The following is an 18,661-nucleotide window of genomic DNA, read 5'->3' as shown; positions in this document are numbered from 1 at the left end:
TCTTTCTGCTGCTGTGAGTTCAGCTGATTGAGCTGTAAATGATTGAACACACGAGCTGATCCTCAATAACATGAAACTGCAGGACTGAGAGTCACACTGAAATACACACTTTCACACACAATCAACATTTCAGTCTTTTGACTTTAAACAGACTCGAGTTCAACACAGTCAGAACTGAGAAATGAAGAACATCCCGGATTCATTCATACTGTTAATTATGTTTAACTTTTTGCATTGACACTTTCTGATGTATTGTTTTTAATTTTGTAGCATAAAATCTCACACACACACTAATTCATTCTCGATACATATTACATAGTACAGATCACAGTAAAAACTAATCTGTAGTGAAAACAGTAATTTATTAAAGCAGAATTTGCATAAGACTGGCTTTTATTATAGTGCAAATAAGAGATTCTTTTTCCTGATTGAATGATACTTTAGATGTTTTATGATCATGTTTTGTGACATTTTATATCTCAATCTAATGATCCCTCAAACATATTAATTTGTGCTTTAAGTTTGAACTTTCTCTTTAATAATGGATTCACTGCTAAACTGATCTGATCTGAACTGAGAGAGTGAAGAGTGTGTCGTTGTTCTCTACAGGTTGAGGGATTGTGGCGTCACAGATGAAGGTTTTGCTGCTCTGACTTCAGCTCTGAGATCAAACCCTGAACACCTGAGAGCACTGAATCTGTCTGAGAATAAAATAGGAGAATCAGTGAATCTGCTGTCTGATGTACTACAGAATCCTCACTGTAAACTGGAGAAACTGTGGTAAGATCATATTTGACTCTCACACATGAATCACAATGTAAAGTATATTTGAAGTGTTCAGCCTCTTTCTGCTGCTGTGAGTTCAGCTGATTGAACTGTAAATGATTGAACACACGAGCTGATCCTCAATAACATGAAACTGCAGGACTGAAAGTCACACTGAAATACACACTTTCACACACACTCAACATTTCAGTCTTTTGACTTTAAACAGACTCGAGCTCAACACAGTCAGAACTGAGAAATGAATAACATTTAACTTTTTGCATTGACACTTTCTAAAGTATTGTTTTTAATTTTGTAGAATAAAATCTCACACACACACTAATTGATTCTCGATACATATTACATAGTACAGATCACACAGTAAAACTAATCTATGTAGTGAAGAGTCATTTATTAAAGCAGATTTTGCACAAGACTGACTTTTAATATACATGTAGAGCAAATAAGAGATTATTTTTCCTGATTGAAGGATACTTTAGATGTTGTATGATCATGTTTTGTGACATTTTATATCTCAATCTAATGATCCATCAAACATATACTGTACATTTGTGCTTTAAGTTTGAACTTTCTCTTTAATAATGGATTCACTGCTAAACTGATCTGATCTGAACTGAGAGAGTGAAGAGTGTGTTGTTCTCTACAGGTTGATGGATTGTGGCGTCACAGATGAAGGTTTTGCTGCTCTGACTTCAGCTCTGAGATCAAACCCTGAACACCTGAGAGAACTGAGTCTGTCTGGGAATAAAATAGGAGAATCAGTGAATCTGCTGTGTGATGTACTACAGAATCCTCACTGTAAACTGGAGAGACTGGGGTAAGATCATATTTGACTCTCACACATGAATCACAATGTAAAGTATATTTGAAGTGTTCAGCCTCTTTCTGCTGCTGTGAGTTCAGCTGATTGAACTGTAAATGACTGAACACACGAGCTGATCCTCAATAACATGAAACTGCAGGACTGAGAGTCACACTGAAATACACACTTTCACACACAATCTAATGTAAAATGAAAACACACACACATGCACTAATTGATACTCCATAGGCTAGTTTTACTGTTACTTAGTTCTGTACTATGTAGTGAATAGAGCAGTCATTTTTAATTTTTACACCAAGTACCACTTTAGAAAATATTTGTCTCTCCAAGTATCACCATAATGAGCAATATTAAAATACAGTGGCGTAGTTGGCCTAACTATTCAGCTACAGCTATGACCAGCTAAAAACAAGGCAGGTTTAATCCTAATAAGAATTTTTTTAATGTCAGCCACTTTGAACATTGCAAATACACAGTTTGAATATTAACACTGCATTGTGCTGCTTACATGCAGGTTAATAAAAACTTAAATAATGATTAAATTAAAATGTACTGGACCTAAAATTGGTTTCATGCATTCATTGCTAAGAACTTTGCTACATAACACACACTGCGGCCTGGGCTCTTCCTCTCTCCCACTCCAATAAATCCACATTTGATGTAGTTCGAGTCATAATTAGTAATAACTTGATGAATCTGTTTGAGATCGAATTAATGCTAAATGTTTTGCTATAAATTACGGGCATGGCATCTGAGGACTATTTCTCTCTTTCTTTTCAGTCATTTTGCTTTATTTCCAGATTCAATCATAGGTTTGTTCTTACGTAGGCTACTAGAGCACATACTCACATGCGCACACTTGAAAAACAATGCTTTAAATCTCTTGACAAACTAAAAGATGTAAATGACATTTATATTAGATCTAAATAAAAGAACCAGATTGTACTGAATAGCTTTCTTATTTAGCTCAAGATAAGGATTTATTGAGTCCACATGCCATGAAAACTAGAAACTATTCTTCTAACCACAGGTCGAGAGCTGTCGTTCCAACCACACAACTTAGCGATTGTTCGTTAAAACAATGGTTTCAGGAAACTGACTTGTTGAACTATGTTGATAACGACGGAACATGCAACCATTTTACATTACATTTACATTTATGCATTTGGCAGATGCTTTTATACTAAATGACTTACATTACATTTTTAAGGTACACATTTACATTCTTATCATTTCTTGCTTTCCCTGGGAATCGAACCCATGACCTTGACGTAAGCGGCAACGCTCGACTGTTTGAGCTACAGGAAACTATAGTTGGCAAACAATGCTTTTGGGAAACACAACACTGATCCGCACTACTCTTGCCAGATTGAAGCCACGATAGATATCAGTTTCATTGAACTTTTAACCATTTCATCATCAACCAGTAAAATAATATTTAATTCAGTGATTCCTCTGCCTACCACAGTTTGAGAATCAGTGAAATAGAGTCATTTATTAAAGCAGATTTTACACAAGATCGACTTTTATTATAGTGCAAATAAGAGATTATTTTCCTGATTGAATGATACTTTAGATGTTTTATGATCATGTTTTGTGACATTTTATATCTCAATCTAATGATCCATCAAACATATTAATTTGTGCTTTAAGTTTGAACTTTCTCTTTAATAATGGATTCACTGCTAAACTGATCTGATCTGAACTGAGAGAGTGAAGAGTGTGTCGTTGTTCTCTACAGGTTGAGGGATTGTGGCGTCACAGATGAAGGTTTTGCTGCTCTGACTTCAGCTCTGAGATCAAACCCTGAACACCTGAGAGGACTGAATCTGTCTGAGAATAAAATAGGAGAATCAGTGAATCTGCTGTCTGATGTACTACAGAATCCTCACTGTAAACTGGAGATACTGTGGTAAGATCATATTTGACTCTCACACATGAATCACAATGTAAAGTATATTTGAAGTGTTCAGCCTCTTTCTGCTGCTGTGAGTTCAGCTGATTGAACTGTAAATGATTGAACACACGAGCTGATCCTCAATAACATGAAACTGCAGGACTGAGAGTCAAACTAAAATACACACTTTCACACACAATCAACATTTCAGTCTCTTGACTTAAACAGACTCGAGCTCAACACAGTCAGAACTGAGAAATGAATAACATGCCGGATTTATTCATACTGTTAAAGGAGTAGTTCACTTTTAAAAACTTTTGCTGATAATTTACTCGCCCCCATGTCATCCAAGATGTCCATGTCATTCTTTCCTCGAAAAGAAATTAAAGGGGGGGTTGATTGCGATTTCACTTTTTTCATTTTAAATAGTGTGTAATGTTGCTGTCGGTGCATGAACAGTATCTGCAAAGTTGCAGCGCTGAAAGTTCAATGTAAGCAGAGATATCATCTTTTAAAAATCAGGAAGAATGCCTACAAAAACGACTCGATTGGGACTACAGCTGGGTTTTAGATGTCACTAACCCATACATTTGCATCAACCCTCCCTCCGGAATATGCAAAAAAGGGCATGCGCATATTTCTCCAGCTTGTCGAGTGTGTTGTTCACGCAGCTGTCAGGTCTTCTGTGTTTCGGGCTTCCCATGGACGCTGTACTTCAACAATGGATACAATTTATGTTTGATTATGTTCCTGAAAATGACGATCGTAATCTAGCTCTCTGTGCTGCGCATTTTACGGAAGACAGCTTCCAGAATCTCCACGAATTCATGTCGGATTCAACAAGAAACTGTTACTAAAACATGAAGCAGTTCCAGCTTTAAAACCAGAGACAGCAGTTGTAGGGCCACAACCTGTAAGTAGGCTAAGACTTCATCATTTTAAATGTATTTGCATGTATAATTTCAGACGTAGCCTTGTGTTTTATTTTTATCCAATGTCAGCGCTGGCTTTATAGCCACTATAGGCTACTAGTTATGCTATTTTGTGTCTACAACAAACGCATACAAACATTATGGACCTGAATTTTGTATAAGTACTAATGTTGTAAATGTATTTTTCATGTATATATGCTTTATGACGTTATTTTCGATTTGATCAAGAACGTAAACTAATGCCAACGCTGTTTCAGTTTAACATTAGTAGCCAGTCAGTTGCTATTGTTGCCAGTCAGATGCTATTGTGTGAAACAAACGTGTATAAAGTTAAAAAATGTAGCAAGTTATCATTCAGAAACGTTTAGTAAGAGCCGTGTGTGGTGTGGTTCTGCTTGACTCTCTTTATCGCCGCTTTCTCGTTCTGATTATGCCTCAAACTGATACTGCAGTTCGACACCATTATTTACATCTGGACCGGAGCGCAGGCACATTTCGCTCGTAAAGGTAATGGGTGTTAACCTTCCGGACAACTTGAGCGACAGTTTAGCCAATCACAACACACCGGCCCAAACTAACCAATCTGAGCCCACTACCTGTTTCAACCGCTCGTTCAGGGGACAGAGGAGAGCGCGGCTTACAATAAAGGTGAAGTTTGTGAAAAATAAGACTTTTTAAAAAAGAAAAACCATGAATACATGTTATATTGCACCCCATAAACACAATCATGCAAAGAAAAAAAAACAGTCAACCCCCCCTTTAAGGTTTTTGATGAAAAAATTCCTGGATTTTTCTCCATGTAATGTACTTTACTGGGAACCAAACGGTCCAAGGTCTAAAATACAGTTAATGAGAGTTTCAGTGCATCTTCAAATGGCTTTAAACGACACCAGACGATGAATAAGGGTCTTTCTTGCGAAATGATCGGATATTTCAAAACTAAATCAAAGAATATTTTATAAGGACAAATACTCGCCTTTCTCCATTCTCCGTTTTTATATTTGCACACGTTTTTTTGTATTTGCATGCGTCTTCATCAGGTTGCAGCGCGGTGAGCTCTCTCGGCCACCGTAAAAACGAGATTTAAGTAAGAAGGAGAAAACAATGGTGTTTGAGACTCACTGTATGTCATGTCCATGTACTGAACTCTTGTTATTTAACTATGCCAAAATAAATTCAATTTCACAGTATAGGTCATCTTTAATAATGGATTCACTGCTAAACTGATCTGATCTGAACTGAGAGAGTGAAGAATGTGTCGTTGTTCTCTACAGGTTGAGTAAGTGTGGCATCACAGATGAAGGTTGTGTTGCTCTGACTTCAGCTCTGAGATCAAACCCTGAACACCTGATAGAACTGAATCTGTCTGGGAATAAATTAGGAAAGTCAGGAGTGAAGAAGCTCTCTGTTCTGAAGGATGATCCACATTATAAACTGAAGGAACTATTCTACTGTGAGTATATTTTTATTTCAAGCCTTTAAATTGACCCAATCTCAGTAACAGACCTCAAATGTGTGAAACTGGAGCATAAAAGAGAATAATTCAGCTCCACTTTAGTCTCTGTAAAGCTTTTTTAAAGGGATAGTTCACTTTGATATTAATTTTTGATATGTTTTATCTTACCTCAAGGGCATCCAAGATGTAGGTGTCTTTGTTTCCACAGTATTTTCAGTTTTGACATTTTTAGGTCAAACCGTTGTTTGTCACTCATAAAATGGAGTTTTAGGGGGTCCACCTCAAAGAGCATGCACAGAGAAGTCAAAATTAAACATGATTTAATTACTCATAATCTAAGTACACATTGATGGCCTAAGACACGACCTAAGATTTGTGCGAGAAAACAAACAGTATTTACATAGTTTTTACCTCTTGTTAACTGCTACGTGCACTGATCTGAATCAGATGTCCAACTGAACCGTGTCCAAACGGAAGTGATCTCTCGCGCGTCTACGTCACGCATTGTTTACACGGAGATTTCGGAACATATGTTTAGTGAAAGGTAAAACTTCCGAAATCTCCGTGTAAACAATGCGTGACGTAGACGCGCGAGAGATCACTTCCGGCGTAGCGTTTGGACACGGTTCATTTCGGTTCAGTTGGACATCTGATTCAGATCAGTTCGATGGCTGTTAACAAGAGGTAAAAACTATATAAATGCTGTTCGTTTTCTCACACAAACTGCTCTTTTCGTGTCTTAGGCCATCAATGTGTACTTACATTTACGAGTCATTAAATCATGTTTAATTTGGACTTCTCTGCGCATGCTCTTTGAGGTGGACCCCATAAACCTGCATAATATGACTAACAGACAAGAACGGTTTGACCGAAAAATGTCAAAATTGAAACTACTGTGGAAACAAAGACACCTACATCTTGGATGCCCTTGAGGTAAGCTAAAACATATCAAAAATTAATTTCAAAGTGAACACATAATCCTCTTACGTTTTATTGTTTTATTGTAGGACTCAGTGTTTAGACGTCAGTCCAGTTTCCTCAGGATCAGCTGATGGTGAATAAGGAGCCGCTACAGAGACTGAAGACACAGAGACACATTGAGATCAAGCTGAAGTGTGTGTGTGTGTGTGTGTGTGTGTGTGTGTGTGACTTCACACCAGTCTGTTGTTTTACAGTATAACAGCTTTGAATTGTTTAAAAAATCTGAGACTACAGAAAAGATCAATGTTGTATAAATTTCTACCAGCAGAAGGAGACAAAGTATATTATGTATATTATATACAAAGGTTTATGAAACTCCAAAACTAACATCCCAAAGGAACTGAACACAAGAGAGTGCATGTGCAAGAGAGAGACAATGGGAAGAAAGGAACAATCTTTAATACAGACTTTGCTGCATTAATCATAGACTAACTGATCTATAAATGAACATGCTTCATATCATTGTGTAAATGATTTACTGTCTTGTGTACTATGTACATATTGTGGTATGTACCTTAGTATACAACCAACTAACAATCAATGTAAACATCGCCTGTATCATGCCTCCTACCTAATTAATCCTCATTTAATGACTCGCACTTTGATGGACATCACCTTCTTCTAGAATGCAGTGTGGATGTGTTATATCTGTCTGAGCATTAATGAAGGTTTGACCACGCTTGGGACAAAGACTCGTAAATTTACTAGAGCAACCTTCCCACTCGGACATTTCACCATGCTTATTGGTCCAGTCGAACCTTAGGGGTTGGATCTTTCTCAGGCTTTATAAGAGACAGTCCACATGTGACCTCTCTCTCTTAGTTTTTCATCCAGCCACAAACACTGTTTCTGGTGATACTGGGGAACCCCTTTCCTCTCCACGGGGCCCAGCAGGCCTTGATCCAACCAGATATGGCCTCATGCAGGAGAGAGAAGACTCTCTCACAAAGAACCATGGACAACTGTTTAGTTTATTATCATGATTTATTCATGTTTATGATAAAACTTGTGCACTTTATGTATTTGGTTCTGATTCACTGCTTGCAAACAAAGTCTCTTTTACGATCTTTATCTGCTACATGCTTATAAATAATTATTCTTCTGTGGCCATGAAAGATACCCTTTTCTTAGAATAAATTCATAAACAACAGAGTTTGTTGGACGAACTGATTATCTGATTGTAATATTATTAGCCATGTCAAGTTAACCAAATTAACTGTACCAAATAGTAATAATTAATCATAACAAGTTATTATTGATTATTAATATTTCCTATAGCTAATTCCTTAAATTGTCTATTTTGGAATATGACCAGCTGTTAAAGTTTCCACCAAAATCTTCACATTCTTTTACTGGTTTATTTTTTTTTTTAACAGACATCTTGAAGACGAACGTGTGCTATCTGTGGTAAAAACTAATTTTTACTACCAAAGGTTAAAAGCTAAGATAAAACCTATTTTCTCGTCTAGAGATCATTAGACAATCATAGATGCATTTATGTCATTCAGACTGGACTATTGTAATGTCCTGTATTTAGGACTTTCTCAGTCATTGGTGAATCTGCTGGTTCAAAATGCTACATACTATCCTGATATTGACCGGGCCTATAAGAAAGAGGGACCGAATCACTCTGATTTTAACATCCCTGCAAAGTTTACCTGTCAGTATTGACTATAATGCCATATTAATCATTTTAACCATCTTGCTTCAGGGACCGCAGTCCCTTTTCGATTGCCGGAGGTTATGGAATAATTTACCGATCACCATCCGCTCTGTCTCCACTTTGAACATTTGTGACCCTGCCTGTGAAAACCCAGCTAAAGTCATTTTTTTGTGATTCACTGTTTTCTACATACAATCATCCTACATAATGTAAAGAACATTCTGTGAAAATATAACCTTGATATCTTTAATATTGACTGAGTAAGGCTGTGTCAAAGATTTGCTAAATTCCGGGCTCAGAAAATCATGTTTTGGAGAAATTCCATTTTTAAAAAAAGTTTATTTTTAAAACTGCAACACATTTGATCCATAATTATCCTCCATATGTGCCATATACCACATTAAAGCTGAGATTCTCCCTTTTTTAGTGATATATGACACATTTTGGGGAAAATTCTTAAAGTTTTATAAAACAGGCCTATTTATTATGATGTGCATGTCCAAAAAGCTAAAAACATTGAAACGAATGGGGCTTGATTGTAGCAACAATTATCATGTCAATTCAGTGGAATGATTTGTATAACTTTATTAGTAAAATGAAATATCAGTGCAAATATAATATCAATAATATATCAATATCAAATAATTAACATGTAACATTTCGGCAGAAAATCTCATTCTCTTACTGGGCCACGGTGTAACACTGAGTAAATCTGGAGTAAAAAAAAAAATTTTTTTTAAAAATTGAAAAAATAAGTCAAGGGATAGTTCACCCAAAAATTTTAATTCTGCCATTATTTACTCAGCCTCATGTTGTTCCAAACCAGTTTGAGTTTCTTTCTTCTGTTTAACACAAAATAAGATATTTTAAAGGATGCTGGTAACCAGACAGTTGGCGGCACACATTGACTTATAGGAGGCGAAAAAACACTATGTAAATAAATGTGTGCCGTCAACTGTCTGGTTACCAGCATTCTTTAAAATATCTTATTTGTGTTCAGCAGAAGAAAGAAACTCATACAGGTTTGGAACAACATGAGGGTGAGTAAATAATGACAAAATTCAAATTTTTGGGTGAACTATCCCTTTAACAGGTCAGTCTCAAATTTCGTACACATTCTAAAATTGTCTAGATGCAAAATATTTAATAATCTCATAGATTCTATTCACAAAAGTCTGTGATCCTTTTTTTGATTTAGTGGTTTCTTCCCCAGAGTGCAAGTGACTTTGTATTTATACTAAAACTACCATGTCTAGTACAGTATTGTCCATCTCCAAATGACTCATCCTGAGTGACAGCAACTCTCCCTCCTTGAAAAATGAAGAACACTTTTCAGCATTGAAATACTTGCAGTTGCAAGAGAAACTTATTTTCAGTTTCACATCTGGAATTCCAGCATTAGAAGCAAATTCTTCTTGTTGGTGTTCCCTCTTGCAGATTCGCCAGTCTATAATAGGTTGAGGTTCAATCACCAAAACTGGCTCGTCCTCATCATCATGTTGGTCACTGCCTGAAAAAACAAGGATATTTTTTTCAATTCAAAGCAAGAGACCTAAATGGAGAACTAAACATGGGGGGCGGGGGGATTTATCCATTTTAAATCCACATTAAAAATGAATAATGAAGCATTTTATATGAAAATATTAGACTGGATCTGATTTATTGAGGGGAGGGCAAGAAACAGGTATGGCTACATGGCCCTGGCTTCAATTCAGAGTGTAATCAAACAAATAAACATCATGTCATAAAAGTAATTCATTTAAACTGACTCAATTCCAACCAAAAAATGTAATAAACATTTAAATCCACTATGTTTGCATCATAGTTTGAATTCTGTGTTAGCATTACATTGGCACTGACAGTATTACATATTCAGCATTAAAAAAATTATAATGACAAAAACTTACGGTCAAATTCCTCTTCAGTTTCGTCAAAGAATGTGTCCTGTTCATCATCACCATTATCCTCCAGAAAATAATCCGCTATAAAACCGCTTAAATCATAATTTGGGCAATTCCACCGAGATTAATATTTAAGCAATCAGACATTTTACGTTCTTGCTCATGCGTCGGTGCTGCCATGTCAGATGTCAACACGACGCAGTTAACAGTTAATCCAGCTAACGAATTATATTATTGACACTTATAAGACACACATATAATATAATAAACTTCATCTTTGTTTGTTTTTCTTGATTGTTTTATACAGCACTTTGAGTTGCACTTGAGACAAAATGTGATTTAAATAAGAAAACTAAACTAAACCACATGTTGTAGTGATGTATCTTGAAAAGTTGGATTTTGTCTACACCTGGTGGCAATTTTCATGAACTACAGTCTGTTATCTGTGGTATTTTATTGTATCTGACTGGTTAAATATTTGTTACGCTGCTGCAGAACGAGGCAAATATGAATGACAGAATACAGTTAAATGAGAACCAAATGACTCTGGAAGGACAAATATGTCTTTCTTGTTCTTTTCACTGCCTTTATTATTCCACAGCATAGGACAAATATCCGACTTTTTACACCACTACATTCCACAAAAGTCTGCCATTCAAAAAAAAGTCTGTCATTGTTTTTGATATTAGAAGAAGATATCGAGACCCAATAGCAAAATCCGAATCGTGAACTAGTTATATTTTTTACGTGAATTATTAAGGCACATAAAATAATTTTGCTTATCATCACTCCATGTTGACCACACAGTTTGTGGTACTGACCAGAGACAAACTACGAGCACAAATGAGTGATAGATGACCGAGCCAATGAGAGTAGTTGTGGGCGGGGCGATGCATACTAGCCACGCCCACGCCGCGTACCAGCCATAGACTGTAAAAGGTACCAGCGCGCGAAAGAGTCAAGTGCAGTGCTGAGAGAGTTTGACTAGTCCAAGCTGAAAATGGTCGTGTCGCAGACTACGACGAGGCTGAGTTTGAATTGTGGACCGTCGACGGATGGCGGACAGAGATATTTGATGATTCACAGAAAAAACAATACGTCAATTACAGGTAACAGTTCGATTTTCGATTCGGTTGGTGAATTTCACAGTATCGCGTGCCACTCTGCCCAAAGCCCGTTAGTCTCGTTTTCACGTCATGTTCTGATATACGGACCATTCTAAGTTAGTGTTTTATGCCTTGAGAGAGGCTTTCCTGCTGTCCTGTCCACACACTGATTAAATGACCAGACCACAGAGGTCTATCATAGACCTCTGTGGTCTGGTCATATCAAAAATATAATTATGACAAGCATACTGAACAAGTGCGAGTTAAAAACAGAGCAGTGAGGAAACGTTTTTCATTCAGTGCATATTGGAATGATTAAATAATTCAGACAAATACATCTAAAGTATTAGTTATGCTCTAAAATGAAAAGTCATGGCTGCAATGGAAATGTTATGTGTACAGCGTTGATGTTATTGTCCTGTCTGTAGTTCTGGTTCACATGTTGTATCCATATTTGATTGTAGGCTATTAAAGAGTAACTAAACACTAAGCCAACTTTTTTTAGTTAATAATCTGTAAGAATGGATCTTTATTAATATCAGTCATTGATTTGAGTAACTTTTTTGACATTTGTTTTGTTTATAAAGTGTTCTATTTCTACAATATATGGTGTAAAAACGTCGTAGTGCTGCCCTCTTCAGGTTGAACGGTGGCTACTGCAGTTGAATTTTCCTATTGGATGTTCCGCACTTCGTGACGTACGCAGGTTACAGCTCACCACGCGAGCTACGCCCTTGGCAGTATAAAAACCATCTTGTGTCGTCAAAACACTGTAGGGAGTCAGGAATTGGAATTGTGAGTATTGGAAACGATCAGGATAGAGTGTTTTAGCATCTATTTCGTCCCCTCTATCTCCGCTGGGGTCAGCCCACTTTTTCAGCATTTTCAAATATTGTCAGTGGGTTTAGTTACCCTTTAACAAGGGAACGGCAGACCTGATAGTGATACTTGATGCCAACAAACAAATACTTGACCAGCTCTGTGGCTTTCTCTTGATCTATTTAACTGAATCTAAACACCTAATATGTTTATTTTAGAACAAATGGATGTCCAAGGGCAAAGTCAAGTGCTGACTGAAGCAAAGAAGCGTAAAAATGTCACAAAAAAGAATTTATCACAAAGCAAAAGAACTACAAAGACCAACAAGTCTTTCACTTGCTCTGAGTGTGGAAAGAGTTTCACACTGAAAGGAACCTTTAAAAAGCACCAACTAATTCATACTGGCGAGAAGCTTCAAACGTGTCCTCAGTGTGGAAAGAGTTTCATGCTAAAAGGCCACCTTAACAGACACATGAGGATCCACACTGGAGAGAAACCTCACGCATGTCTTCAGTGTGGAAAGAGTTTTTCACAAAAGATTAATCTCGGTCGTCATCTGCGCTGTCATGAAAAACCATTCAGTTGTGATCAGTGTGACAAGAAGTTCAGATCCTCATCATATCTCAACAAACACCTGACAGCTCACGCAGTTGAGAGGCCGTACTTGTGTCCAGTGTGTGGAAAGAGTTTTTCACGGCTGGCCAATTGCAGAACACACCAGACGATCCATTCTGTGAAAAGTCATGCTTGTGTGGAGTGTGGCAAGACCTTCGTCATACTTGAACGTCTTAAAAGGCATATGAAAAGTCACTCTGAAGAAAGACCGTTCACATGCACTCAGTGTGGATATGGATTCAAAGTGAAAGTCCACCTGAACAAACACATGAGGGTTCACACTGGAGAGAAGCCGCACACGTGCCATCAGTGTGGGAAGAGCTTCATACAGTTGTCGGGTCTCCGCTATCATATGCAACGTCACTCTGGAGAAAAACCTTATCGTTGTGATCAGTGTGGGAAGAAATTCACATCGTCATCAATTCTAAGAAGACACCTGATGGTTCATGCGGATGAAAGGCTCCATACGTGTTCTCTGTGTAAGAAGAGTTTTTCACGACCGGACAATTTGAAACAGCACCAAAAAGTACATGTTGCTGTACGGGATCACATGTGTTTCGAGTGCGGGAAGAGCTTTATAGCAGCGAGTCATTTGAAAAATCACCAAAAAATTCACACTGGAGAAAAACTGTTCAGCTGCTCGCAGTGTGGAAGGAGTTTCACACAAAAAAGCCACTTAAACAAACACTCACATATTCATGACGGTGAGGGGCCGCAAACAACGCGTTATCATTGCTCAAGTAAATAATCTGAGATTCTTAGAATGCAATTGTTTTAAGTTATTGTTCAAATGAAGTTGTTTTTACTTCATTGTTCAAATACACTTGTACACTTTTGAGGAGAGAAAGTTAAAATGTCTGTTTAAAACCATCCTATAGGGGGCAGACAAGTTCCCGTTACTCACGGTCACTCATTTATTTGTAAAATATGAAGTGACTTTTACAGTAGGACATTTAATATAGCATATTCTCTGACATGTTTGTGATTTACCGTCTGTACTTTGGATGTTTCCGTCTCTTGATCCTTTTTCATCAGACTCACCCTGATCTGAGATTGTTTTCGGGGGATTCTTTCTTCCTTTTGAAATAAAGACTTTTTTTAAAAAAAAAACGAGGAAATAAAAATATCGGATAAATATGTGGACGAAGTCCGCTTTCTTTTTTTCTTTCTCTTCAGAAGAGAGATGGGAAGCTCACATGCCTATAATGTTTACTAGTCGAATATGCACAAGCATTTCCACTCATCCTAAGTTGTCAAACCACTGCAGTGAATTTTTGTCATTGATTAATTTATGTAGCCTATATAAAGTCAATTAATATAAAGCTATATAAACGTCGACGTTAAAGCTATAGTGGCTACTCAACAACCTTCTACCATATTGACCATAATTTTTAATGATCAATGAGTCGTAATGTATAAAGACATGTTCCTATTTTTGAAAACGTATTCCATATGTAAATATGTAATATAATATAGGTTAACACGAAGCGCTTTTATAGCTGAGGGAGGTAAAATCCTGCTTGGCGTACATCTGTCCACCAGATGGCGCGCTTCTCAAACTTATTCAAACTCGTTACAGTTCGTGACGGCTGTTTCTAATCCTGGGGAAACACTCAGTGCCATTCTGCTGAGGCACATTTAATAACATTAGACATATCCCTTTAAGTAAATTGGATTTTTTGACAGATGCTTACCAACTTTATTTAGACTTAAATGTGGAGAAAAGCATGCAATCTAGTACTATAACAAGCCTATATGTGTGAGCCGGCATTCGCACGGTGAACTCCACTCTTGTGATTGTCTATCTTCATCCTTACAGAGAGAGAGAGAGAGAGAGAGTCCCGTCCCTTCAGTTCAGTGGGCGTGGTGTGCGTGTGTGTGTGAGTGGGAAAACAAACAGCAGACAAACAACAGTACTTCCTACATCTTCGTTCAACTCGAGCGTTATCTCGCGTCAAGCGTCTCTCTCGCGCGTAGTGTTTACAGTGAGTCCTGCTGAGCTCAGAGGACGCGCGTCCCATCACTAAATGACGCGCCGCAGCGCTGCAGATTTACATCCACTCCACAGTTCGACACGCGTTCAACATAGATGGACCCGCATCATCTGAGGACTTCAGAGTGATATTACTGTTGTGCTTGTGTTTTTCCCTTTTCTTTTTGTAAAATGAGCGGAGGGGAAATCATCTGTCAGGGATGGTTGAGAAAGTCGCCACCCGAGAAGAAGCTGCGGAGATATGTAAGTGTTTTCTACGCTTATGTCAGAATGTTGTGCTTTATAGCCTATGTTGCCTACCTGTGATGCAGAAAACTTAACTTTTATTAACCAACTCTCTGATTGCAAGATATTCGTCCTCATGAAATAAATAGCAATGGTGAACATTAGTTTACAAGTCCACTTTACTGTGTTTTTATGACAATTTTGTTGGTAAACAAACCCAGCCTTAGATGGGTTGCTGGTCTTAGCTGGTTTAGGCTGGACTAGGTGGTTTTATTGTTTGGTTAAGCATGCATTTAGCTGGTTGGACTGCTAACAAGTGCCCAAAACCCCTTTAAAACCTACAAAACAGACTGGCCGAGTTTTCTTCTTCTTTTTTTAGCAGATAAAACTGATATTTATGATAATCTAATATCATATATATTAGAGAGTGCAATAATAAAGCAGAGTGTCTAATGGGCACTATTGTTATGATTTTGCTATTTGTTCACAATTTCTAAAATCAAAATACTGCCAACTGATATTGATTTTAATGCAGACCATGATGTCAATATCAGGACAGCAGGGCGGCAAATAGAAAGATGATTTATACATTGCACAAATTAAAGGTACAGTCAGTACATTTATGGTAATGGTACACAAAAAAAGAAATGATCAGCATTTCATCACTTCTAAAAAAAAAAAAAGGGAAGCCTTCTGTATGGCGTGGTGTGCAGTCGTGAGTCGTGGGTTTATCTTTATAAGGCTTTTAACAATCAGTACTCATGTTTTACAAAGCATAACATTAATGTCTAGTATATGATGAAAAAGGAACAAAACAAAAGTGTGGTATTAAAATGTAGCAATTGCTAAACAGACTAAACTTCATGCATCCAGACCAATAGGTGGCAGTGTAGTCCAAAACACTCTCAGCTATCTGAACGTTAAGAAAATGTTTAATGATGACAAGACACAAAACTGCAAAAAAAATCCAACAAATACCTATTTTACACAAAATTTCCTTAGTATAAAAGCATTGAAACCAAAATGCGCAATCGTTACATTTCAAAAGTGACACAAGGAGGAACTAACTGCCGTTTATTGTCCAGCATTTTTAGGTGCCGTTGCTGATAATAGACCAACATGCTGTATATCAGTCAGGACTTGATTATTTACCAATGCATATCATTCTAAATTAGCCAAATATTAATCAGCCTGGGCTGTGTTTCCCAAAAGCTTCATAAGCCTAAATCGGTCTATGATCCACTTAGGCTCATGATCCTTTTGGGAAACGCAGCCATGGTCAATGTAGTCTTTATTGTTGTCCCAACCTTAGCAGGTTCAGCCTGTTTGGCACTAGCATCTGTCATGTAAAACAGACAAACGAGTTCATGTACTATCATTAAAACACACAACCACACGCATTTATTATTTTCGGATTAACACCAATAATACCTTCTTTATAATAAGATTATGACTAATATAATCTGGACTTAATTGAACTATAGAGGCTGAGCACAATGGGGTTTGAAGACACCACAGAGACACCGTCTGTCTCCTAATTCTGTTTTGGGACAGCTGTCTACGCAACTGTTCCTGTTAAAACTGTTTACAGCCCCTCTTTCATCTGACGTTAGTTTGCTAGAAGCCAGTTGCTGTATTATTGTAAACTGGAGACCTTGGACCGTTGGACATGTGGAGGCCTTACATCCTTCTTTGGTGCCTGAGCGTTGGGAGACCGTTGCTTTCCGGTTTTGCCAGAGCAGATAATGCGTCCCGCACAAAAGCTGGGAAGGCCTTCGGTCTTAGATCTCATAAATACAGCTGTCTCGTGTTTATCTACAGTGTTGCATTACAGGACTTCTCCATCCTCCTACCTAACTTTGCCATGATGTCATCTCATTCTCCCGCTCTCTCTTTCTCCTTCCTTCTCTCTCGGTTTCATTGGGAGAGCCCGTATCTGCATGTCCTCAGATGCACACATGCTAGGTCATTTCCTCATTGTCTTCCACATAAAGCAGCCCTGTCTTATGTGGAGCTGCACAGGAACTGCTCATGTCAAAATAAGTGGGCAGCTGGGGCTGGGAAGAGGAAAAGCAGACACATGTTTACCTTACAAGTGAAGGTCAATACTCCTTGAATCAGAAAAACACTGTTAAAGGAATAGTTCGCTCAAATTTAACATAGGCTCATTAAAAAAAATGAACACTGACTGCAGTTAGGCCCTGTCTACACCTGGTATTAAAGGGATACTCCACCGTTTTTTCATTAAACTATGTTATTCCCTTAACTAAGACGAGTTGATGCGTACCTCTGTCGTCTTATTTCGTGAGACACATTGATGACACTTAACTAGCCCAGTTCATTCAATATGGGCTAAGCAGAGAAGCGACCAAACACATCTACGTTTTCCCTATTTAAATATAGTTACATGAGCAGTGTAACTCGACCTAGGACGGTGACGCAAAATAAAACTGGCTGGCGCACATCCCATAATGTTTACTTATCAGATCAGTAGATGGAGAGTCGATGGTCTTTTGTGGCTGTTCGAACACATTCATTTACACGAAAGCAATTCGGTCAAATGCATTTTTGACAACGTTTTAGACCCCGTTTACACCTGTATTTAGCGTCATACACTTGTGATCCAATCGACCAAAACGCATCTTTAGTCAAGATGCACACGGGGCCTAAAACATCAACAACATGTTAAAATTAAATATTACAGGGGCAGAATATCTATTAATAAAGACATATTTTTGCACGTACTTGCACAATTGTATGTTATGATATCAAAGCTTTTTCCATTGTGAATTTATCAAAGCAAAATCCCTAGTGTTAAAGGGATAGTTCACTTTGAAATTCATTTTTGGTATGTTTTAGCTTACCTCAAGGGCATCCAAGATGTTGGTGTCTTTGTTTCCTCAGTATTTTCAATTTTGATATTTTTAGGTCAAACCGTTCTTGTCTGTCAGTCATATAATGGAGGTCTATGGTCACCACCTCAAAGAGCAATCGCAGAGAAGTCCAAATTAAACATGATTTAATGACTCGTAAATGTAAGTACACATTGATGGCCTAAGACACGAAACGAGCGGTTTGGTTTGTGTGAGAAAACGAACAGTATTTATATCGTTTTTACCTCTTGTAACCACAGCAACATCCAAGTGATCTGAAGGCACGGGCGCTTTGTGGCTGTGCTTACAAGAGGTAAAAACGATATAAATACTGTTAGTTTTCTCACACAAACCAAACCGCTCGTTTCGTGTCTTAGGCCATCAATGTGTACTTACATTTACGATTCTTTAAATTATGTTTAATTTGGACTTCTCTGTGCATGCTCTTTGAGGTGGTGACCATAGACCTGCATTAAATGACTGATAGACAACAACGGTTTGACCTAAAAATATAAAAATTGAAACTACTGCGGAAACAAAGACACCTATGAGGTAAGGATGCCCTTGAGGTAAGCTAAAACGCACCAAAAA

At 37.7% G+C, this 18,661-nt stretch overlaps 3 protein-coding genes across 21 annotated transcripts in view; all 3 read left to right on the top strand.

The window, feature by feature from the left end:
- LOC120483562 (NLR family CARD domain-containing protein 3) overlaps positions 1-8,025 on the top strand; it is a 73,924-nt gene extending 65,899 nt beyond the window's left edge. For 9 of the 18 annotated variants that reach the window (XM_089121486.1, XM_089121473.1, XM_089121472.1 and 6 more), the window contains 5 exons: positions 610-780; positions 1,433-1,603; positions 3,351-3,521; positions 5,713-5,891; positions 6,902-8,025. In XM_089121486.1, coding sequence (XP_088977612.1) covers positions 610-780; positions 1,433-1,603; positions 3,351-3,521; positions 5,713-5,891; positions 6,902-6,903 — 694 coding nt within the window. In that variant the 3' untranslated portion in view covers positions 6,904-8,025. The remainder of the gene's footprint in view (positions 1-609; positions 781-1,432; positions 1,604-3,350; positions 3,522-5,712; positions 5,892-6,901) is intronic. The other 9 variants (XM_089121483.1, XM_089121488.1, XM_089121482.1 and 6 more) reach the window with 2 other exon arrangements.
- Positions 8,026-11,384: 3,359 nt separating this feature from the next.
- On the top strand, positions 11,385-14,089 carry LOC120483581 (uncharacterized). Of its 2 annotated transcripts, none has more exons than XM_039678712.2 (2): positions 11,385-11,548; positions 12,583-14,089. In XM_039678712.2, the coding sequence occupies exons 1-2, from the start codon at positions 11,440-11,442 to the stop codon at positions 13,725-13,727; spliced, it is 1,254 nt and encodes a 417-aa protein (XP_039534646.2). In that variant the 5' UTR covers positions 11,385-11,439; the 3' UTR covers positions 13,728-14,089. The 2 variants fall into 2 exon arrangements, with proteins under 2 accessions (XP_039534646.2, XP_088977646.1); XM_089121520.1 differs by lacking the exon at positions 11,385-11,548 and adding an exon at positions 12,128-12,340.
- A 725-nt stretch (positions 14,090-14,814) lies between these two features.
- Positions 14,815-18,661, top strand: part of gab2 (GRB2 associated binding protein 2) — a 77,014-nt gene continuing 73,167 nt past the window's right edge. The window contains exon 1 of the mRNA XM_039678834.2: positions 14,815-15,215. Coding sequence (XP_039534768.2) covers positions 15,144-15,215 — 72 coding nt within the window. The 5' untranslated portion in view covers positions 14,815-15,143. The remainder of the gene's footprint in view (positions 15,216-18,661) is intronic.

This window comes from Pimephales promelas, chromosome 16 (assembly GCF_988280905.1).
Source record: "Pimephales promelas chromosome 16, fPimPro1.hap1.1, whole genome shotgun sequence".
Classification (NCBI taxonomy): Eukaryota; Metazoa; Chordata; class Actinopteri; order Cypriniformes; family Leuciscidae; genus Pimephales; species Pimephales promelas.
This window is presented reverse-complemented; position numbering and strand designations above follow the sequence as displayed.